Here is a 25,503-nt window from a genome sequence, read left to right as displayed (position 1 = left end):
TGTACCACAAGTCTTTTAAATATATGTTGGAGGGGTCTGAGGAAGTAGACTACTTTTTTTTTTCCATGTAATACAGTGTATATAAAAGCTTTTGTCGGTCAAAATAGGAGTCGCTTTAAGTTTGAGTCATTCACGCTTGCGACTGTGCCGCTCCTGAACTTGTTATTCAGCATACAGCTATATGCTGATTTGACTCTTTCTGCAAAGATAGAAAGTAAGGAGAAGAAAAGGCTGGAAGTAACGAAAAGGGAAGACTAGAACCGGAATTTGTCAACACTGACAAATTAGGTGATCCGATCTCTTCGAAAATCAATGATTTGAGTCCTGATCCAAATATTCATGACCATACAGGTTTCATCTGTGTTGACGGGACATTGGTAGTGTGATGTTTGGATTCTCATTTAGAAAAGGGAGTGAGACCTGCCATCTTTGGTACCGAATTCCGTATACACTAACGGAAATACAGAATGAAGTATATTTGACCTTTGACCTCACTTTGTAGACCCAAGATGGCGTCAAAGTAAAAAGTGATTATTTCGTGAAATGATTCTTGTAACATGGTCTTTGCGTGTGCAAAATATGGGAAAGATAGGACAGGTATTCACCAAGATACAGGATGAAACATTTATGACCTTTGACCCTAATTTACATACCCAAGATGGTGTCCGATCAAGTAGTTGTTATTTTATGAAATAATGTACGTGACATGTACTAAACATGTGCAAAATATGGGATTGATAGCCATTGTTGTTGTTCATCTATTGCACAGAAAGTAGTAGAAAGAAAGAAAAATAAAGAAAAAAATATGTTATTTTATAGAAATTTGAAGGAGAAGCATAAAAAAATCAGAAAAAGATAAAGTAAGGAAAGGGAGATTAAGATTAACTAAAGAAAAAGAAGAAAAAACGTGTTTAAAAAAATTTAAAAAAATATTGGCAGGGGTGAGCCTCGAACCAGGGACCTTAGGATTACGAGTCGGATGCGCTACGCAATGACCTATTTCATTCTCCATAGGCCCTGTGTATTAAGCAAAATGACGCTGCATCGAAGCCTCGTGCCATTTTCAACCAAGTTTTTCGACGTGATGCCGACATTGTATGAAAAAATGGAGGGCACAGTTACGATAGCCCAAAGTCTCAGCTACAACATACTAAAATCTGGGAGAAATTCACCGAAGCATTAATGAGCTAGTGCTCGAAAAAGATAGTCATGTCAATTTTCACTGCCAGAAAAACTGCACTCCCATAGAGATAACACGTAAACTGGTCAAATTTGACAATATTACTTTCAATCCATTTTTACGAGGTGATGCCGTCATCCAATCAAAATGTTGTAATTATATTAATGAAAGATCATTTAATAAGCTACAACATACTGAAATCTAGATGTAAATTGGCAAAGGATAAGTGGGATACGCTCGAGTGAACTTGTAATTTGATGACGTCATTTTGAAAATTTACTTTTTTTACTTTATTGAGAAATTTGATATCTTTTAATCATTTTCCCAGCATCGCCAACCCATGAAATAACATGTACAACTCATCAACTTTCAGAATATGTAAAGAAAATTGGGGGTCACCGTCCATCCTGACGAGCAAAATCGGATTTAAAATTGGCGTTTTTTTGGCATCGTCGCACTGTATATCGCCATTGACGCGCGCGCGTAATTTCAACTTTGACAGGCCCGTATGACGTCATATTGAGTCGGATTGACTTGAAACTTGGTAGAAATATTCCTTGACATTTCAGGCATCCGATAAGTGTAAAAAAACGGAAAATTTCTATTGCATATGAGCTGTGCGTGCGTATATGTGCGCGCGCGTACGCGTCCGTCCAATTTTTTCAATTTTTCAAAAAATGCTCCAAATGGTCTGAAACGTGTGCAAAAAAAATTTGAGCTCGATTTGAGCATACAAATATTTCAACGCGCGCGTACGCGCACGTTTTAAGAGAAAATATGAATTTTGAGAATATGAGTAGAATGCGCTTGACTTGAAATATATATGACGTAAATTTCATTAAAAAATTCCATTCCATTAATGAGATATGATTGAAAATGTGTTTTCATATAATGACGTCATAGTGACGTCACGGTCGACTGATCACTTTGATTTTAGTTCGATTGCCGTCTTTGGGAGACGATACATATATGGTATAAGTTTGAAATTGATAGGAAGAGGACTTTCGGAGCTAATCGATGCACAACTTTTGGGGAGAAATAACAAAGAATCAGTACAGATACAGAAGGTGATCCGAAGGATACTCGGATCACCTAATAAAGAACTAGAGATTGTAATTTGTCATCACTGACAAATTAAGGTGATCCGATTTCTTTTTTAATCAATGAATCGAGTCGTGATAGTGCAAAGTCTCAGCTACAACATACTAAAATCTGAGAGAAATTCACCGAAGCATAAGTAAGATAGTGCTCGATAAAGAGAGTCATGTCAATTTTCACATCTACAAAATTCCCTCCCATAGAGATAACACGTCATAGCGAAAATAGAAAATATGACCTTTGACCCCACTTTGCACAGACAAGATGGCATCTGAGCAAAAAGTGGTTATTTTATGAAATGATCCCTGTAACATGGTCTTTACGTGTGCAAAATATGGGAAAGATAGGACATGTATTCACCAAGATACAGGATGAAACATCTATGACCTTTGACCCTAATTTACATACCCAAGATGGCGTCTGATCAAGTCGTTGTTATTTTATGAAATAATGTTCGTGACATGAACTAAACATGTGCAAAATATGGTGGTGATAGGGTATGTTTTTCTTGAGTTATTGCACATAACGTTGCAAAAAGAAAGAAATATTTCAATACATCGAAGATAAACTTTAAATTCAAGTAACTTTTTTGACGTGATCCCGACATCGTATGAAGAAACGAAGGGCACATTCACGATAGCCCAAAGTCTCAGCTACAACATATTAAAATCTGGGAAAAATTCACCGAAGCATAAGTGAGCTAGTGCTCGAAAAAGATAGTCATGTCAATTTTCACTTCCAGAAAAACTGCTCTCCCATAGAGATAACACGTAAACTGGTCAAATTTTACAAGGATACTTTCAATCCATTTTTACGAGGTGATGACGTCATCCAATCAAAACCTTGTAATTATAAATATGAAAGAACATTAAATAAGCTACAACATACTGAAAGTTAGGTGAAACTCGGCAAAGGATAAGTGAGATACGCTCGAGTGAACTTGAATTTTGATGACGTCATTTTGAAAATTTACTTTTTTTACTTTTTAAAGAAATTTGATGTCTTTTAATCATTTTTTCAGTATCGCCAACCCATGAAATGATATGTACAACTCATCAGCTTTCAAAATATGTAAAGAAAATGGGGGGTCACCGTCCATCCTGACGAGTAAAATCGGATTTAAATTTGGCGGTTTTTGGGCATTGTTGCACTGTATATCGCCATTGACGCGCGCGCGGAATTTCAACTTTGACGGGCCCGTATGACGTCATATTGAGTCGGATTGACTTGAAACTTGGTAGAAACATTCTATGACATTTCAGACATCCGATACGTGTGAAAAGACGGGAAATTTCTATTGCATATGAGCTGTGCGTGCGTATATGCGCGCGCGCGTACGCGTCCGTCGATTTTTTCTGAAATACTCCAAATGACCTGAAACGTGTGCAAAACAATTTTGAGCTCGATTGGAGCATGTTAAAATTTCAACGCGCGCGTACGCGCTCGTTTACTATGAACGTGATTAAATTTTATGAAATATATCAATAGAGCTTGAGTTGAACTATATGATATGTAAATTTCATTGAGAAAATCCATTCCATTAATGAGATACGAATGTGAACGTGTTTTCAGATAATGACGTCATAGTGACGTCATGGTTGACTGATCACAGTGATACATTAGATCTGTCGTCCTTATGACGTGATACATATATGGTATCAGTTTAGAAGTGATAGGTGAATGACTTTTAGAGTTAACCGCTGCACAACATTTGAGGAGAAAGAAATAAAGAAGAAGAAGAAGAAGAAGAAAGAATCCGTACAGATACAATAGGTGATCCGAGAGGATACTCGGATCACCTAAAAAAATATCAAGGCTAGAAGAATTGGACCGAGCATAACCTATTCAAACAATTCCTGTGTTCACAAAGTGAATTCAGGCGTTCTGCAGCATTTCTGATCTCCAGTCAGTTTCTAGCAGTTTTTAATACATTGAATATAGGGAATCTATCTGTATGAGGCCAGTATAGAGTCACACAGCTTCCCTTCTTTTCATCACAAAAATCATTCAAAATTGACTCTTTTTGCGATTGCTGTATAGTGATTTATTATATTGTAGTTGTTATCAAGTACTGTTACAATCATTTTTTAAATTATTCTTATTGCTATCATTGGTACTGTTGCAGATATAGATGTTTTAGCTTCATTTTATAATCGTCGTCATCTACATCTTTTTTAATGTGGTTATACCACTATTAGTTTAATCGGTATCCGACTCTTACAGTGATTCAACTTTGTGCTCCTATTACTCACCAGTAAACACTAATATTATATCAGTTCAAAATGTCCAAATGTTTAAAGCGTTATCTGTAATCATCTGGAGCTTATACTTTCTCTTTGTTTGTATGTTTGCTTTCTTTTATTTTTGCCGTAATAAATAAAAAGCATAAAAATCATTTGAAGCATAATTGAGTTCCTAAGGCAGAAGGATAGATAGGGTTCCCCCCATCAAAATTTTCGTTTATTTTATTTTTACATGCCCACCATTCCAGCCATGACATTTATGTAATTGTGATAACAATTCGTATAATTTTTGCCAATATTATCTAGATATGATGTGACGTCAACTGAGCTCGCTATTAACTATTTCTTCATAACTCCAGGGGCAGAAATTCTTAACAAAGAGGGGATTTATAAGGGGAGCCCCACCCTGTTCATATCATGCAGTCATTTCGTCAACCACCCGCCTTCTTTTTCTTTTGCTTTCTTTCTTTATTTTTTCTCTTGCGGTTTATTTCAATCTGATGACTCGTCATGAGAAAGTCGTAAAGCGTATCATGGCAGTCTTGATATGGGTTTCTTTCTTATGATTGATGCTCGTCGGAGCTGGCCCCGTCGGAGCTGGCCCCGGTGCAGATGAGCGGATGAGTGGAGGGAAGGTTATTAAAATCCCTCTGATAAATGAGATCTCGCCTGGTTGATAGCTCTGACAGACAGAGAGAGAAAAGAGTATGATAGGAAAGTGGTGTAGACGTGAGTCGGAATGACCAGTGTGCCTGCAGCTGGCCTTTACAGGGAGCCCCTCCCCCCCCCCCCCTCCCACCCTTCAAGTTCACCTTTAATGGCTAGAGTCGGATCAGTGACAATGGCAAATGTCCCATTATGTTCTGGCCACTATTAAACCAGTGAGACGTGACATTCTAATGTTCCTCGCTTTTTCTTACAACGTGATGTCATGTGCAGTCACATAAATGAATATGCAAATGAGATGAGGGCAAAGTGTGTTTATATGATGTCTTTGCTTCACACCTTTGCCATTGGTCATTCCTACATATTGCTATGAAGTCATTTTGGCCTGCAAGTCAGCAACCGCATCTTTTAACGCGTTGAGGACGGGACTGATTTTGCTACAACACGCAATTTCCCATAGACACTTGCCCGAGTATACTCAGGACTCGTCCTCAACGGGTTAAACTCTTTAAACATGAAAGCCGTTATTCATAAGTCATCAGAATTCCGGCAGGAACTGATAACATTTAGTGAATATTTTAGAAGTAGAGAGTGACATCATCTGATTGTCATGTAAATGTACATGTGATTTCTGACCAACATCAATGATTTTGAGAGAGGTTGTGAATGAAGACATTTCTTTTAATTATGTAGTCTGTGATTATTCAGTCCGGTTTGTGGAAAGTACTCTTGTGCCCTTTCTTTGATGTTGCTCCCCTAGTGTTTTTGTCTTCAGTCAAATTCACAAAAGAGTGGATGTATGATACATTCATACTAATTCTTTTAAGGCATCTTTTTTTGCTCTGCTTGCTTTTGTCATTCACCATCTGTTAATCAGCTTATTTATTGAGTGATTTTTACCTCCGCCAAGGGAGGACGTTATGTTTTCGTTGCCGTTGGTTTGTTGGTTTGTTTGTTTGTCCGTGTGCAAAATAACTCAAAAAGTTGAGCACGGATTTGGATGAAACTTACTGGAAAGGTTGAGAATGACACAAGTAACAGATGATTAAATTTTGGTAGTGATCCGAGAATTTTGGGGGGAATTTATGAAGGATTTTTTTATATTTTGGCAGGTATGGTCAATGAATTTGGGAGTTCAAGCTGCGCATTTTTGAGGTTTTCATACGCGCACTAAAGTGCGTGCTCCACTTTCTGCTATGACGTAACAAAGGCTTAGGCCTATATATTGGGAAATTGGGCGATTTTTCAGCATGTATACCTATGGGTGGAAATCACTGATCTCTATGGAAGAGCCCAAAGAGCTTTCTCCCAGGGGTGGAGAGGAAAAAAATATCTTCGGGAAGAGCAAGATCATCGGTAGAAAGTAGCTGCTTGGCGGAGGTCTGCGCTCTCAGAGTGCTTTTCTAGTTGTTTCTTTGTTTTTTCCTCTTGCTGTCAACCATCATGCAAAACAACAAAAGCAATACCAGTGAACAAAGGAAAGGGGATTATGTTATTCCACATTGAGCAAATCTTGAATTCAGACTTGATCAAGCTCCCCCCCCCCCTCCAACACCCTCCAAAGAAGAAATACTACTACTACTAGTAATAGAATGTATCTTATTAGAGGACATGCGCAGCTGTAGGTGTGGGAGAAATGAAGTGGTAGTAAATAATGTCGCAAGCCAAAAGGTCAACCTCAAAAATACCACTCGCCATTCAGACCAAGTAGATACCTTTGCAGAATAGTACTGACGTTTTACCATATACATAAAAGTTATCGCCATTGTGACCTCTCCATACTGAGACCTACTTCCTTTTGTCAGTATTAGAGAGCTTTTCTTTCGAAAGAAATGTCTTGCCTCAATGAATAATACTGAAAGGAAAAATCTGAAGCATTTGGCAATGCATGCTCAGAAAGCAACTATGCATATAATTTCTATATTGAAAAAAAAAAAATGAGGCGTAGTACAGTCCCCATACAAATGTGCGTGCATGTGTCATGTATCATGATGCAAGAGCAACAAGCAGTATAATACATCAGGGAGTGGCTCAACAAAGTTTAATTTTGCTTTGTGCTTTATTTAATAGCCTTTATTCTCTGTGTGCCCTTATCTACACCCATACTTTTATGATTGTCGGCTATTAAGTCCTCCCATAGTTATCTGCTGTAAGAGCTGGCCTTCTAAGGCCTGTTATATTTAACTGAAAGTGAAATTTGAAAAATATCTTGACTGCCTTCATTGTGTACTAAACTAAAGGGTGTGGTTCAAGTACGTAGATTGGCAATCTAGTGTTCTCTGTTAGATGTGCAAGAGTATGGTTACCGAGAAGTGTTTACTTTGTCCACTCTCAGGAGTTATGTTTTGTTTTATATTGCTTGTTATGTTGTTGTTGCTTTATTTGTGTTGTTTAGTTTCCCCCACTTGTGTTGTTGTTGCTGTTTGTTTGTGATTCGTCAGTTTGTTTATTAAAAGGGAAATGAATTGCACACCTTTAACTCTCTTAAGTGCCATATTCACACGCCCAACTCAGTCAACGGCATGCCAACTTCGTATACTCTGCTCAAATGCACAAACCCACCCAAACCGATTGATAAATCGCCAAAGGCCACAGTACAATGAAAGCTTTTCTCACAATCTCGTTCCTCTCACATGTAGCTTGCATATATGGTGACTATCAAGTGATGTTCCCTTACTGAATTTGTGTGTAAAATCTAGATTTCTGTCACTATTTTGTGTGCAAAAGTCATGCCTTTTTACAGTGATATAGTTCCTGGTCATTTGAAAGAAAAGCAATGTCAGACTTGTCATACAATTTACATCAAAGCAAAGGTTGGCCTTTCCTCTACAACTTTGCTCACTACAGGTCCAGTTAGACAGAAATCTATAAAAGTTACATGGATATGGAAATACAGAATGTTTTTCCCAAAGCATGGCAACGTTGTTGTCTCAATAATGCGGCACACAGGGGGTTTATATCATGGCACATAAAAAGTTAAACAAAGTTTATCATATATGCACTAGAGGTTCACCAGGAAGGTGAGGAAAAACAGGTTTCACAGAGGGGTCGCTCTGACCATGGTACTTAAAGAAGAAATCCACCCCAAATGAATCAACTGTAAAGGGATCGTATAGTTTTGGTTGAGACCTAATGTCAGGTTTCTTACATATTTGGTGAGATAATGAAAAACCTCTTATGAAATATGAAAGAGCATGTAATTCTATTAGGAATTCAACGTTTATTTGATGAAAATTGGTTTTGAAATGGCTGATATATAATATCCAAAAAAAGCGATTCTAATAAAGTTTGGGACCCACACTTTATTTACGATCGCTTTGTTTTACTTTTGGGGGGGGGGGGATGTTTCAGTCATTTCAAACCCGATTTTCATCAAATAAACTTTGAATTCCTCTTAAAATGGTATGCTCTGTGCTCTGTGCTCTGTGCAAAATGTTAAAGCCCAATTCTCATCTCCACCAATACTGTACCATCCCTTTAAAAGAAAATAAAGATATTCCCTTGCAGAATGATACGAAAATGACAAAAATCGGATAAGAAATAAGGAAGATCTGACATTTTGAAGTTTCACATTTTTTCTGAAAACATTTCCTTGACCAGTCCTTATGTATTATTCAAATCAGCAAGTTGACAATGTCATGATCGCACAATTTCTTACAGAAATAAAAAAAAATTCCATATTTCAGCTGTATATGTAGATATAAAACTTGTCTTAAAACCACCCAAAATGAAAATAACAAATTATGCTAAGTCTGATATATATATCTTGGTATGGGAACATGCTTTTACTCTACTAGCTAAAAATAACAGTTTTCTGAATTTCATACATGAAAAATTGTGAGGGAATGATGCCATCAACTCGCTCATTTGAATGTTCATAAGGACTAGACAAATAGGCCCGAATTCACGAAGGTGGTACAAACGAAACCATGGTCTAAACCATGGACAAAAACCATGGAGCGCCAAGTGTCAAACGGAATATTTCGTTACTAAATTGGTCATTTCGTCGACAAAATGACTGTTTCGTTAACGAAATGTTAACTAAATGTTCATTTAGTTACAAAATGTTGTCATTTCTTTACAAAATAATCATTTCATTGACGAAATGACTGATTTCGTAGCGAAATATCCCATGCGACACTTGGCATTCCATGGTTTTTGTCCATGGTTTAAACCATGGTTTCATTTGTACCACCTTCGTGAATTCGGGCCATAATGTTTTCCCCCAAAAAATGTGAAATTTCAAACTACCATATCTTCCTTATTTCTTATCCAATTTTTGTCATTTCTGTGCCATTCTGTAGGGAATAATTTCTCTTTCTTTTGAATTTCATTTATTTTGGGGTGGATTTCTCCTTAAAGTGTGTTGTAGCTCCAGGCTCAATAACTTAGGGTTCCATGACTATCTGTCCACACAATTCAAAACTATGAGTGGGAATCCCCCACAGCTTGTGGATAGAGCGTTGACCCTGAGAAATTGTGTAGTTCTAATCATTGAGTGGTCCTTAATCCGTTGAGGACGAGTGCTGAGAATACTCAGGCAAATTGTATCTATGGGAAATGCATGTTGTAGCGGAATCAGCCCATCCTTAACGGGTTAAGATAGCTACATTTCAGCTGTATCTGCAATGTACATTGAAACTAAACTATGAGTGGATGAACAAGTTTAAAACTTCGAGCTGAGCATCGTGCGAACGGAACTAATGAGGGTATAAAGCCACAAACCACAAAAATGGTTATTTCTGTCGAGTGATAATGAATATGAGTACAGTATGACAAGGATTCTATTCCTTGATATGGCGTGATTTGTGGTTGCATGCTATTGGTAGTGGTCAATTTGATAGTGATTCATTCTGTTACTAAACAGATATGCATCTAATCTGCTGATTTGGGTGAATGTTCAAGAGATTAAAGGGAGAATATAGTATTGGTGGAGGTAAGGATTGGGCTGTTAACTTTTTGCAAGATACCAAGAAATCACGTATGAAATGATACAGAGCATATCATTCTATGAAGGGGAATTCAAAGTTTATTAGATGAAAATCAATTTTGGAATGGCTGAGACACAAAAAAAAAAACAACAAATGAAAACAAAACGATCCTAATAAATGGTGGGTCCCACCTTTTGATATGATTTCTCTGTTTTGGTTATCTCAGCCATTTCAAAACCAATTTTCATCAAATAAACATTGAATCCCTCTTGGAATTACATTCTTTTTCATATTTCATGAGATGTTTCTCTTTACCTAACAGAGAAATGTTAAAAACCTGAAGTTAGGTCTCAACCAAAACTGTATGATCCCTTAAGGAAACAAGTTCTCAACAAGTTACAACTGAGATTAACAAGGTCACAAAAACTTACGTTCATGATTGGCCCTACCAGTTCTGAGCCAGGGAATTTGGACATTGCATACAACACTGTGATTTTTTTCTGTGTTCAACAACACTCAAAGCTCACATATATTATGATAAGCGCTTTATTGACATCATGTGCCTGCCAATGATAAAACCAAGCTAGCCATGTCTAATGCCCATAAGCCAACAAATCAAGGTTGTCTAGAAATAAAGACAGCTTTCTTTTTCATTCATAATAAAAATATTACTTTTGTAAATGGCTGATTAATAGAGTGCCCCCAGGTGGTGAAAGATATCATATTTTGAATAGCATACACCGTATATTGAACAGTCTTTCTCAGAATGAATGTCAACTTGTTGAGTTTGCATTCCAAGTCCGTGCTCTGGCGTAAAAGCGATGCATCGATGATGACGGATGAATGGTTAGCCTTTTTTGACAGGGCTCCCATGTTAGTTCTTCTCCGTGATCATATTTCATTTGAACAATGCTTGTCACGCACAAATGAATAGAGTGTTGCACTACGGCAGAGATATTTGTTTTTATTTGACGCATGTCAGGTGACATGTTTCTTGGGTTGTATGCTTCCGTCTATGAACAGGGGGAAAAGAGTTCAAAGCAATATTGTTAGGGTGTAGGGAAACATGATGTACGTTGTAGAAACACATAAAACCCACTTACTATATTTTGTATGTACCATGAAAGAATACTGCTGCGGTGCATATATACTAAATGAATTAGAAATTGATTTGATATCAAAAAAGGACCAGTGACATATCAGTACTCACAGTATTTACTACCATTGTCACATACCAATAGAGTTTATAAAAATGTCACATGCATGCTATTTATCACAACTAACGAGGATAATATATTTTGTTCATGTTTGTGCCGCATTTTCTGGAGGCATTCTACTTTCAATGTTTCCCTTCTAATGTTTGTTTCCATGTGTGTACGTTTTAGTGTACTTTCTATATTGGACTGTGTTTGTCGATTTCATATGATGCATGACTCGTTGAAGGTTTTGATGGACTTCAAAATGATCACTCGAAACTGATACCAATCTTTGTGTGGCTGATGTGAAAATCAAAAAGATAAAATGAAATCTAAAGGTATTCCTTAAAAGCTCTAGCCCTGTTTACCTTTGAGAATGGTGTGATTCAAAAAAAAAAAAAAATCAAGATAATGACATTTAATGTGTACATGTATGTGTTGTACCACAAAACATCTTATCATATAAAATTTTCGCGATATAGCCTAAGATATAAGGAGATATCTGTGTTTTTCTCAACAAACTGTAAATGTAGGCAGTTTAGTCTGGATACAATATTATAACTATTGTTCACATTTTCTATATTTAACAATACTTGACATCAATTTTACCAATTCAGATTTGTACAGTGGTTGTTTCTATCCCTAACTCACATTTTGGAACTGTTTCAGAGCACTAATGCTGTGTTTTTGTTTCATCTGCATTTGGTAAATTATGCCTTTAAAAGTCATCAATCACTTCCTTGTTTATTGCACGTATATGATTTGTGCCATGACACCTTCCCTGTCCTCTATAGTGATCAGACCACAAACTTCCGAACCGCGGTTGACAGGTTCCGTCAACCCTCGGTGCCAAGTTCGTGTTTGCGTGCCTCCGATGGTATGCCACGTTCGTGACGTACTGGTGCCCGGGATGTTCTGCGTTCTCGCTTCCTCTGCAGTCGACCAACCTCAGTCCCAACATCCACGATGTACACATCCATTGATCTTTGGAGATTGTAGTCTGTACACATCACTACGATGTGCTGTAAAACACGATATATTCGCGGCATGAAATTTTTCGCGAATGGGAGCCGATGGCCTTATTCGCAGCATGAAATTTTTGCGAGTTGCCTCTCACTGTCAATGCATATAGTGTAGACAAGATCTTTAGCGTGCATTTTAATATCGTGACATTCGGCTCTCACAAAATTTGCGAAATTAAAATGCATGCGAACATTCTTGGGGAGCATTTCATGAAGGAACTTGTCGGAATAAATGTCTGACAAGTCAATTATATCCGACAAGTTCAGAGAAATCAGCCAATCAGATGAAAGAATTTCTCAAAACTTGTCGGATATAATTGACTTGTCAGATATTTTATCCGACAAGTTGCTTCATGAAATGCCCCCCTGGTTTTACAGTATTAAACGAAGGGGACTCCCCAGAATTCAAGTTATATGACTTGTTTATAGCATTTGGGGAATTCTTTTCTTCATTGCTGCGTTCCATTTAGATACCAGTATCTTACCCCCCTCCCCCCCCCCCCCCCATGACTCACATAAGAGCACTGGCTGAAAATTCTTTGGAGGCACATTAACCTATTACTTACTGGAAGCAGATATAGTGGGCATTATCCCTATATGGGGGAATAATGAATTACGTTATTACCTCCCCCAGTGAGGTTATATTATCATAACCTATTACTTACTGGAAGTGGATATAGCGGTCATATAATCCCTATGGGGGAATAATGAATTACATTATTACCTCCACCAAGAAGGCTATATATGTTTTCATAGATTATGTTGTGTTTGTCTGTGTGCAAAATAAGTCAAAATGTTGTAAACGAATTTCGATTAAACTTGCAGGAAAAGTTGGTAATGATACAAGGGACAGTGATTAAATTTTGACTTCTATATTGGGAAATTGGACGATTGTCAGCGTGTGTGTATGGGTGGAAAATTGCTACTCGGCAGAGGTCTGCCCTTTCAGTGTGCTTTTCTAGTTTCGCATGCGAAGGGTTAAATAATGCTAAGTTACAATGTACTTTCCCAGTCAGCAAAGGACACCAGTGTGTCAACAATCTCTGGCTCAAGAGGATACTACTCTCCTGTGTCTTTGTGCCCTGTTTTTAATGACCACCTCCGTAGAAAAACCATTTTAGTAGTAAAGAAGAAAAGAAAAAAAATGTACTTGGGATTTTTTTTTTTATTTGTTCACTCATTTACTAGGGTAGTTCTAATAGTGTCGACCAGTGCTTTTCCACCTGATTCCTTTTGTGGATTTGAAGTAGGAACAGGGGCACATGTAGAGATTACCTACCTAAAATTATAAAGCCATATGGACTATCAAATCTGTGTGTTTGCATATCATTGCCAGTTGGGTGACAATTCCATGGCATAAGGCTGATGTAGTCCTTTATTTTAATTTTTTTTTCACTTACCCATAAAACTAGGTATTTATAGCTTAATGTTTGCATGCCAAACACTATGTCTCAAGGTTTTGGTTTGGCTTTATCATGTGCATATGATGTATCCACTCTGATATTCTATTGTGTATTAGGAGGCTGGTGTGGTATAACAAGGGACCCCCATTCAAGTCATTGTGATTGAGGCATTATAAGACTACAAATAGTTTAATGTGAAAGACACATTATGTCCTTATTGATTTCATGTCAAAAAGTATCAGTGACAATTTGCGTGTAATTCTACAGGAGATTTGTGAGATAATGACATCATCATAGTTGCCAGTTTGAGTATGGATTGCAACTACAATCACTGATTTGTGAACACTTTGGAAGCCTTAAAATGCCACAACTGTCTTGCTTTAGCTCTTACTTTCATGAAACTGCTTAATATACTACTGTACAGTTGTATTCTATTTTTTCGAATTTTACTTTCTTCATTTAACCTTCTCTGTGTTGGGGACTTTGTACAGTGTGTTATGATGCTGTGGGGTTTTCTGTACCAATTAGCACTCAAAGCATGGAAAGGGTTATTTAAAGGAAACCCAAACCCAAATAGCAATGTCGATTGAGTGAAAGCAGCAACATTGATAGAACACATCAGTGAAAGTTTGAGGAAAATCGGACAATCGATGCAAAAGTTAGAATTTTTAAAGTTTTGGTGTTGGAACCGCTGGATGAAGAGACTACTAGAGATTATGACGTATGAGTGGACAACAATAGACGAGGTTCCGTGACGTCAAATGACGCTTTGGCTGAGGGGCAAAAGTAAATTTCATGCGTATTACGCGCATGGCTCAAGCGCGGTGTACGCTTAGCGTATACCCGCCTACCTATCATGAGACGTGGTTATGTAACTCTTACGCGCTTGCCCACTCGTATGGGGGTCCCCTTACGCAATTTTTGCCCCTCAGCATGACTGGGTGACGTCATTGGAACCTCGTCTATACAAAGAAGATATAAAGGAAAATCTACAAAAATTCACTTTTCTAGCATTATGAAAGAGCACTTAACTTAAACCGCTTTCAGAAAGCAGGGGGAATAATTGTTACCCTTTAACGTATATCAGTATGAAGTTGATGGAATTTGTAATGTTCTTGGAAAATGAATTTTTGTGGAATTTTCTTTATATTTTCGTTATATTGTGGTCCACTCATACGTCATATCCTCAAGTAGTCTCCTCATCCAGCGGTTCCAACACCAAAACTTTAAAAATTCATAACTTTTGCATCAATTGTCCGATTTTCTTCAAACTTTCACTGATGTGTTCTACTAATGTTGCTGCTTTCGCTCAATCCACATTGATCTTTGGGTTTGTGTTCCCTTTAAAGCCAATGTAAACAAAGCATAGAGTGGCAGTCCAACCATGTACATTGTAGGCCGGCTGAGTATGAGCAGCCTATCAATAGAATCAGCGTTTCCCCATGTATGTGCCATTGAGGGACTTTCATGACTCTGTCATCATGTACAATGTAGCAAGCGGTCCACAGGGAATGATTAAGTTGGCTCCTGGGGCTTGTTTGCATATGGCTGATGACGTGGACAATCACAGTATTTTAGCAAAATGCTGGCACACCAAGGAAATTGTATCAAAACATTTTATATGAAGGGCATCCAGCTAGTTTATCCACAATTTAACAATGTCTTTCCACTTTTTATAGAACTGAGTGAGGCATGCAGTTCACCTGTTTTTATGACATAACTGTGATCACTTGGATATCAGTGTGCAAACACAAGTAGTTTCTGTTCATTTATCCTGCTTATTCTAAACAACTGTAAATAGTTCAGTGAGTAAGCAAGCCCCTCCTATACAGACTGAAGGCAATGATGCTGGCTCATGTAGGGATGGGCTGCCAGCGGTCGCGCACAGATCAAATGTTACGATAAACCAAATTTCAGACAGCTTTTTTACATTCAAACAAGTTTGACATGACATGACACATTATGCAGCAATATCTGGGGTAAATTTCTCACATTGTGGAATCAAAATACTCACAGTAACTAGGTTATAATGCAGAAATTTTATCCGTATCGCAACATCGCCGTTCACTAGCTGTAAGCTGTGATATAATGATGTGACAATAAGAATCAATTTTTTTTAAACAATTTGTTAGGTAGTTGTTGTTCTGCTGCAAATTGAATACATTCAATAACCCCTCTAAAATGGTAGTCATACATAAATGACAGATTTGCCAAAGACAAGAAATGTGGCCAGCAACAAACTCATGCAAACAACTCCCCCTCAAAAATGTCAAATCTCAATTTGATTTTCCATTTTTCTCAATGAAAAAAAAAATGGAATGAATGTCAGATTTTATCAGGTAGCATTATGTACAGCATAAAACAGTCATTGACATAGTAATGTTCATAAAAATTAAAACATGTGCCTCAGGGTGAGATTGAGAGTATGGGAGGAATGAGGAAAAATATTTTTTTTTAAAAGAACATGAAAGTAAAATAGCTTTTATATTGTTAATCATTAATGATATGTTGATAGATTCTATGACAAAGATAGAAGTAATATAGAATGAATTGCCCAGTATCTTTCTCCTTTTTCTCTCTCTCTCTCTCTCTCTCTCTCTCTCTCTCTTCGTCTTGACTTATGAATGTCAGGATTGGTTGTCCCAAGGAGCTATTAGTAATAGCTCCTTGGTTGTCCATTTCCCCAGAAGCTGGGAGTCACGGAGCGATCCTTAGCTGATCACCTCTCAAGACATCATAACTGCCTCTAAAGTTAATCATTGTCCAGAATGGCCTGATCCTCTTGCTTGTCAGACACACAGATATGATGTGCTTTAGTATGGGCAGAGAGCAATTAACCTCCTTTTTTTTTTCTTTTTTTTTTTTAGGCCGCAGTACCATGAGTGGGCGCAAGACTGTTCTCATGTGGCCCATCTATAGCAAATGATGTTTGTTACATCATGCTTTCTTTTAATGAGGTGCATATCCATTTTTTTTTTCTGTGCCCTTGTTCTCATTCACACAACTGAGGGTGCAATCTTGATACATTCCAAACATACCATAATTGTATTCATTTCTTACTGTCTACTATAAAACACAATATTTTCACGGCATGAAATTTTTGTGAATTGGAGCAGACAGCCTTCTTAGCGGCATGAAATATTCGCGAGTTGAATGCATAAGTGTGTAGACAAGAACTTTTGCGTGTATTTTAATTACGAGAGTCTTGGGCTCTCGCAAAATTTGCAAAATTAAAATGCACACGTACACTCCTCATTTTAAATACAAATTGTAGAGCCAAGTGCTGTCTATGTATTTATTCATTCTTATCTATCAATCTATCTATCTATCTGTCTATCTATCTATCTATAACTTTATCTATTTATCTGTGTGTCTACTTACAATATACAAGTGCATATTTCTTTAAATTTACCCAAACAGTATGTTCATTTTGACAGAAAGAGAGAAAGAGAGAGAAAAAGGAAGGATTTAATTGCATACTTCCAAAACACTAAAAATTTAAAACAAAATGCACACAACCAATACAAAGACTATGGTATCTATAAACTGCTCTTCCCCACCTGAGTTGAAACCAGATTTCTTTGTCCTTGATACACTATTGTGTCTTCCTAGATTAATGTATCAATACCATGTATAGTGTCAAAGTGTAGGAGTTGGAATAATTTCATGACAAAAGTCTGTACTGTTGTTGCAATGTCCAAAATGACGTATGTCATGAAAGGTATCTCTCACTGAACAAAACATTGTTTCTTGATCTAATCAACTGTCACTGAAATCCTTGGGTCTGACATATAATCAGTAGAAAGAATTGAAAAAAAAATTAATATTCATTGTCATCAAAAGATGTTAACCTCCAAATGAGTTTGGATGTGATACAGTGATCTATGTTATACCACAATTGGGTATGGTATTTTAGCTATGGATTTCATCAGAGGTTGTCTTGCGGTTAACTATAAATGTGTAAGGATCGGGAGGCTGTGCACGTAGGTGGTGGAATATCATCACCAGAATGCCATCTTGGCAGGGATTACTAATCTGGAAGGACTGTAATAGCGTCACTAAAATTGATTATCGTTTCACCTTCAGTGGCTTTCAGCATTTATCTCCATGGTGACTGTCTTTCGATATAGACACCTATCTCCCCCTCCCTCTATCACTCCCCCTCCGACATCTTTTTCCTTCCCTCTGTTCCTCCTTCTCTTTTTCTTTCCTCCTCTCCTTGATCCTTCAGTCTTTCTCTTTTATTTTCTCCCTTTGTGCCTCTTCCTCTGTTTTCTCTTGAGTACATTCTCTTTCTTTCTCCTCGGCATCTTCCTCCCTGTTTCTGGGCTTCCTTTTCTATCTCCCTCAATCTTTCTCTCTATTCCATGTATTTCTTCCACCTTTTTTTTTTTAATTTCTTTCCTCACCCCCCCCCCCTTCTTTTTCTCTCTGTTTTTAAAGTTCTGTTAATTTCATAGTAAACATTGTACCTCCAGTGCGCAGAATTCAAAGTCAATCGCATGAAGGTAGGATAGGATGTTGACGTTTCTAGTCTCCTCGGAGAGATGGCTACCTGTAAAAGCTTCTAGAATGTTTGTTTGAAAAGGACGCAAGCCATCCACTGTTCATCTCAATCATAAAGCGAGTCACTGTTGCCATGGTAAAAAGCTGTGTAAAGTGGTTGTATAATAGAGATCCAATGAACTGTGGACTGAAAGACATAGTGCCCCTCCAACTGCCAGATCCCAATGCAAATGCCAGCAAGGGTGTGTCTAGATACAGCCATTTGTGACTCTGTTTAATTTATTTATGCATTTCTTTTTTCGTCCATTCTTTTATTCTTTTTTTTTTCCCTGTTAGTCTTTAGTTATCTGACTTTAATGTGATTACGGCTGTGCACGGTTTCTGCCTCTTGCAAGTGAGCGGGGAGACAATTAAATTGAAAAGCATCTCTCTGTGCTCCGCCCGCCTGTGTATCCGTGGTGATGTGGCCACAGCTGCTCAAGAGAGAAGGCTCCATCCCAGAGGAGTTATTCAGTTATCTTGCCAACATCCACTGATGCGATCCCACCAAACCAACCATATGTGTGTTTCCGTGGAAACTATGTCCCTCTGGTTATCTTCTGGGGTTTTTTTTCCCCCCTTCCACAAATGTGTCGCTCTAATTTCATTATTATGTGTTATTTCTTTTCAGGTCCGTGTTCTCTTTAGTTCCCTTGTACTTTTTGACTGCGCACCAACGTAGGTTGATCTGTAACAAAGGCTTGGCTTTGTGGTTATTTGTTTTTAACTGGCATATTTGTTAGTTTGTTGGTTTCTTTTTTTTTTTCTCATTTTCTGTGTGTGTTCAAGGTTTTCTTTGAAGTTTGTTTCTTTTGCTGAGCATGTTTCCCATGACTTTTCAGTGGGATTGTTTAGATATTGCCGTACCTGGCTGCTGATAGTTATTTTCAGAACAATTGATGGTCAATATTCCCTACAAATAGTGCTCTGTTCTTTAAATTCCATCCTTTTTTTTTTTTCATAGTGCTTGATATTATGCAGAGGGTGGAAGAACTTACACCTGAGCTTTACATTTCAAACAATCTGTTTGGATGACAATTGAGGTGGAAATATTAATTCTCGTTGGTTTCTCTGAGTGTATGATTTCGTTGAAAAGCCTGTATCAAGCTTGAGTCACAGAGCTCATAATACAATGAAGTTTCACATCCAAGTGTCAAATAATTGTACATTATTTGATCATGGCGTTCACAGTAATATTCCCCATTTGTCCCAATGTGTCTATAGGAAATGTGCGATGTTTGGTGGGAGTTGTCATGATCTAGTGGATGGCACACCTCACTTCATCTTGCAGGTTCAAGGTTCAAAACTCTCCTCAACACTTGTGCCCTCCCTCAGGACAATTTCTCCTGTGATGCTCCTCCTTACCTAGGGGTGTAGAATTGCTACCTCACGGGAAGCTCTTGATGTGATGTTTTTTGATGCGATTTTAAGTCAGCATGTATACACCCTAAAGTAGCAGCATTGCTGACTAGTTCCTCAGTGAGTGCACTTGGTGTACAGGCTTGAGTCTAGGGAACAGGATAATAAACATGTAGTATGATGCTCTTTTAAGATAGCACAATGACATAGTGGAAGGGTGTTTTGTGATGAGCAACTGTTCTTCTTCATTTGTTCCTCCTTGTTTCTTCTTCTTCTTATTGTTATTGAATACTATTACAGCTGTCATCATCATCATCATCATCACCATCATCATCACCATTGTGATCATTGTTATGATTACAGATATTACTACATTATGGCACAATTTTAAAAGAGGGATGCCTACCTGGATGTCCTCATGTATATTGTGTGATTGCATCTACAGACCAAATGATGCTACAGTAACTGTATTATAGCTGTAGAGACGAGACGCGATGGCCTATTTCATTTGTGATGCTGCTTTTATAATTATAGTAAAAGTGGAATGGAACAACACTTCCTTTTTATATAAACTGTATCTTCATTCTGGCTTTAACATGTTCTCCCCATCTTTGCTGTCTCCCTTGTTTCGTTTCTGCAGTCGGAGGGAAAACTGAACAGTTCCACGGAGTACAGCAGCCATGGGTCGACGACGCCAACCAAACTCTCAAAGAGAGAGTCACTTAAGGTGGGTGTGGCTGGTCGGCAGGCCCAGACACTTTCAATTATCGACAGTTAGCACAAGGAAGAAATATCTTTGAAAAGTGATGATTTCTCCTCTCAGTGGGAGCTGTAGTAGTGGAAGTAGTAGTAGTAGTAGTCGTAGTAGTAGTAGTCATCGTCATTGTGGTATCAGTAGAAGTAGTAGTGGTAGTAGGAAGAGGAGAAAGGGTAACAGAAGTAGCAGTCTTATTGATAGTGGAAGAAAAAATAATGAGGTAGTAGTGGTAGCAGTAGTGCTAATGATTTCATATAGTTGCTCCTGTGTTGTAATGAAAGTGATAGTGATCACAGTTGGGAAATAGAAATCCTGAGTATGGCATGATTACATGTTCAGACTGAAAAGTCTCCGATGATATATGATTAATCAAACTTTGTCCCCACCCCAGCCCCCCCCCCCCCCCATAAAGAAAACTGAAATAATTTGTACCAAAAAAAAAAGAATGTAAAGAGATGTTCGTCAGGAAACCACATTTAAGGGAGATTTTATTAAAGGTAGGCTGAATTCAAAGCAAAATCCCTAGAGTAACAAGCTTCATTAAAAACAATCAAACAAACTACTATATAATTCATTAGATTTTGAAACATGTTAGTTGTTAAAAATCAGACAGAAAATGCTTAACCCATCAAACACCAAATTAGTATTAATTGCATTTATTACTCTGTCATTTGTTTTGATTGTGCTTTATCATGGAAATTTGGTGGTGACTCACATTTGTACAGGGTACCTGAAGGAATTGAGGTAACATTTTGAACGTGCCGTGCACTTGTTTTATCACTTAGATGTGGTGACGACTCACATTAGGACAGGTTACATACTGAAGCAATTGAGGTCATGTTTGAACATGCTGTGCAGTTGTTTTAATTCTCACAATCCCATCTTCTCATTCTCTCCGCGTCAGGCGCAAAAGAAAAACTACCGGAGGGAGAAGAAGCGAGTCACCAAGGAGCTGCTGTCGGCCCTCAAGGATCCCTCAATCATCGTCATGGCGGACTACATGAAGGTACGACTCAACTGTCCTGCACCACTTTCTGCCCCGCCCACTCACTGCCCCGCCCACTCTCATTCTGGGCTGGAAAACATGCTTGCATGTGGCCACATTTTTGGGATGAAATTTTACCTGAATTAATCATGTCTACAGAAAAGTTATGGCTAGTTCCGACATCAATGCCATTTCATGTCATTTTGCAGACATCTCTGATGTCTGAAATTTCCAAGTTCTGTTATTCTTTTGCTTTTTTTTTTTGTCTGAGGTTTTGTATAATTTGATATGATTGGTTAGTTTTATTTGAATTTTTTATTGTTCATCTCTTAGAGTGAAATTTCTTTTCACACAGTAGATTCTTAGTAAGGGTGAGTTCAACGTGATATCCCCACATCTTAATTCAAGTGGGAAAAGAAACAATGCAAGACTGTGGACTAGCTGCTTCCCTTTCTTTAGAGAGGGATATAATACACCTTTTTGTATTCATTATTTTCTCATCTCAACAATTAAGATAAAAAAGAACAGTTGGATTCCAAACTGAAACCCTCACTACAAAAGAAAGATGAAGCACATACATATTACAATTCATTTTCCCACAAAAAGGTCATCACATATTTGTATGTTCTCTCAACTGCGCAGAATTTGAAAAAAAAATGAAACAAAACATATTTGATTTTGAATATCTTACTTGTCAATGGCTAAAGAGTCATAAGTTGTCATGTTAAAAAAAAATAGTACATAACCATTGAAATCTTTGAGTAATTAATTCTTTTTATCCCTTTTTTTTTGGGGGGGGGGGAGGGGGGCTGATTTACAGCAAGCTAAATTGTGCATGAGTGAGGAAAGACATTTAGAAGCCTATTAATTGATAGCATTTCACTTGTTAGTCCTATGAAATCCAAGAAATTTTGGGGTCTGCACATTGATGATGCTCTCAGTGTTTTGATGAGGGCCAAAAAAAGAAAAAAAAAGAAAAATGGAAACATATTTTTAAAAATCACATAAAACTGCTCATAGACTTGTTTATCTGCTGGGAGAAAAATCTACCCACTGGATGTTATTAGAATTGAACTTATATGGAAGTAGAGATGACATGTGCAGAATCTGCTCCGTCCATTTTATATTGATTGACTTCATCAGCCAGCTCCTATTTGTTTGTTTGCCAAATTGCATGTTGTTGTTTTTGGGGGTTATTCCTTCTGGCAGGTTGGGTTGATTCGTGTATCAAGTGCTAAGATGCACCGGCCTACTTCTGTCCATGGTTGTTTTTGAGCGCGTGTCGCGCATACTAAAGCTTAATCAAAATAGCATTTTTTAATAATGATACATATACTCAAATGCCCTCTCTGTTATAGTCAACTGCTACCCCCCCCCATTCCCCTCCCCCTCTCCCTCTCCCCCACCCCCTCATTCCTCTTGCCCATTTAGAACTTCATACAGAGTGGGGCTGCAAACGCTGCAAATAGAAAACGCCTGTTGTAGATCGCTGTCCCTCCAACTAACTGATGCTGATCTCACCATTCCGGTTTCCACGGCGATGCTTTGCTTCATTCTTCACCCCCGCTTGTGAAGATCAAATGAAAAACAAAGTGTTTATGCATTAGACTCTCTCTCTTTCCCTCTCTCTCTCTCCCCCCATCTCTCTCCTGAGAAAATATCCTCTGTAGTCATAATGGCTGTGCTCAAGAGAGACCTAGGATTGTATCTATTCCTAATGATTCATATTCCTCGCATGTCATTTAACACAAAGTTTTACTCATTTGTTAGAGCAAGGGTCGGAGTTAGCTCTGAAGGGAATATACAAATTATTTTCAAATAAAAATGGATTGATTGAAAGATATTTGTAGATAGCCTGGTATGTAGATAGATCTTAGATGAAGACCAAGAACTATTTTCAAATATCTACATATTTTCTAGGAAAATTAAATAGACTGCATAGTATATACATTTTGTAAATTAAGTAGCAATTTATTTATTTATGAATGTTTTCCTTTGTTGGGGGTCGGGGTGGGGATGGGGATAGAGATGAACTCATCAAGCCACTGCGACCAAACAACTTCATTTCTGCGCAGCAGTACAATAAATACCTCTCTATAAGTCTATAGTTTGTATGTGCACTACATTCTAATAAATACATTAATATTCAAGGTGGCACATTTAGTTGCATGGTGTACTGGGTGCTGTCTGTGCACACTCATGTAATTTTTGTAGCAGATGGTGCGATTGTGTTTTTACTTCCCGTAAATGCACAGAATATTAAAGTCATCGGTGTACAGAGGCCCCTAGATATTCTGTTTGCCATTATCAGGGCTGTCTTTTATCTTATGATGTTGATGGCATTATATTTGATTGTGAGTTTGAGATGTTGTTTTTTGTGGGTTTTTTTTTATCCCATTACTCTCTCTCTCTCTCTCTCTCATTTAAGAAGAGATGATAGCGTTCGATGTTGACTAACCCATTAGATGAGACATTCTTTACCGGCAGAACAGCAGCAAACCAAATCGTCTGCACACCCCCGTCTGGGCTTGACAAGACAATTTCCTGCTCCTACGCTTTATCATAGCTCCCGTTCTTGTTTAACAAGAAATAAAAATAGAAGATAACGATAAAAAGGGGGGGGGGGGGAAGCTGTGTTAATATATCAAGGGAGAGTGACATTAACATGTGCATGCACAAATCACAGTCAGACATGACAACACATGCAGTGTACATTGTGTAAACCGTAATTATTTTTCCCACCTAATCATGTCTATTCTTAGTTTAGGAAACTGGTAGATTATTCTCTCTGTAGAAAAAAGGGGAAAAGCATAAAGAGAAAGAGAAAGAGAGAGAAAGAGAGAGGGAGAGAATGTGCACATTGATTATTGTTGTCATTGTGTTTTTGCATCATTTAAGAACCAACAAATAAAGATATTAATAATAAAATTAAACAGATTTGAAAGAAACTACCCAAAACAGTCATGATGGATTGGTTTTGCAGCGGGCTTTAAAATATATATATATTTGTTGGACCGACAAACTTTAAGATACGTATTTCATGTCGTCAGAAGGAATGAAACACCTCTCTAGGCCTCAAGTGTAGAAACCGTTGATAGTCACCTTTGTGTTTGTTTGTTTGTTTTGTTTTGTTTTGTTTTGTTTTTGTGTTTTTTTACAGTTTACAGCATTTTTTTTTTCTTTCTCATTGTCCTAGTAGTCTGGCTATTGCCTAGTTTCCACTTGTGAGAAAGGAAAATGTGCTTAACCCTTATCAGAATTCATTCAGACACTCGGACCATAAGTGTTTTTGTATTGGAAGTGATAAAGCCCTTGTGCTTTTATTTGGTTTTCTTGTACTTTTTTTTTTGTCCTCCTCGTGATGAAGAACTATTTGATGTGCTTTAATATGTGCACTTGTGTTGAGTTCTCGAAAATAGGTTCTCTTAACTTTGCATATCTTAAGGAGGAAATTTTGAAATATCCAGTGGAATGAGTGGTATTATTTCTATACGTAATTGTGATGCAAATTATGTGCATATTTAGTGTTACATACAACCTTCTTCCAGAATATAATAATACCCTGTGAGATTAATGTTTTCTTGTTGCGAAATGTCACAGCACACATCCTGTCAATTTTTTTTTTTTAAATGTCACTCCAGGTCATGATATTTTTTATTTTTAAAGTGTACCAAAGCCCTGAGTATTAGTTGGTATATTTGTAGAATATGCTTGAGACATGCCCTTTGCAATATATTTGAATTTTGTTGTCACTCTGATTTTTATTAATTTGGGTTTAAATGTAAATCTTAAAGAGTGTACTAAACAAAAGGGACTTAAAATAGACTAGTCAATCACTCAATTCTTTCAATCGCGCAATCATGCTATCGATATTTGTTCCAATAAGTCTTGAATGATAATGATATGCAACGCATGCGTGCAATCAGCTAACCAGTCAACATGGAATCTCAATATAATTCATTGAAACTTACCTGTATAGCTAGAAGGTGTACATATATCAGTACCAGCATGTATGGAGCAGAACTTAAACGCCCAGGGAACAAGTGCTAAATTGTTATAGAGATATGATGTGATTTATTGAAATACATATATTTTCAGGGGTTATCACAGGATGTGAA

At 37.5% G+C, this 25,503-nt stretch overlaps 1 protein-coding gene across 1 annotated transcript in view; it reads left to right on the top strand.

The window, feature by feature from the left end:
• The window catches only part of LOC140235799 (oxysterol-binding protein-related protein 8-like), a 97,618-nt gene that overhangs the window by 48,474 nt on the left and 23,641 nt on the right, over positions 1-25,503 (top strand). The window contains exons 3-4 of the mRNA XM_072315800.1: positions 20,284-20,370; positions 21,305-21,406. Coding sequence (XP_072171901.1) covers positions 20,284-20,370; positions 21,305-21,406 — 189 coding nt within the window. The remainder of the gene's footprint in view (positions 1-20,283; positions 20,371-21,304; positions 21,407-25,503) is intronic.

This window comes from Diadema setosum, chromosome 12 (assembly GCF_964275005.1).
Source record: "Diadema setosum chromosome 12, eeDiaSeto1, whole genome shotgun sequence".
NCBI classification, from domain to species: Eukaryota; Metazoa; Echinodermata; class Echinoidea; order Diadematoida; family Diadematidae; genus Diadema; species Diadema setosum.
The sequence above is the reverse complement of the archived record's forward strand: the minus strand, read 5'-3'. Positions and strand labels throughout refer to the sequence as shown.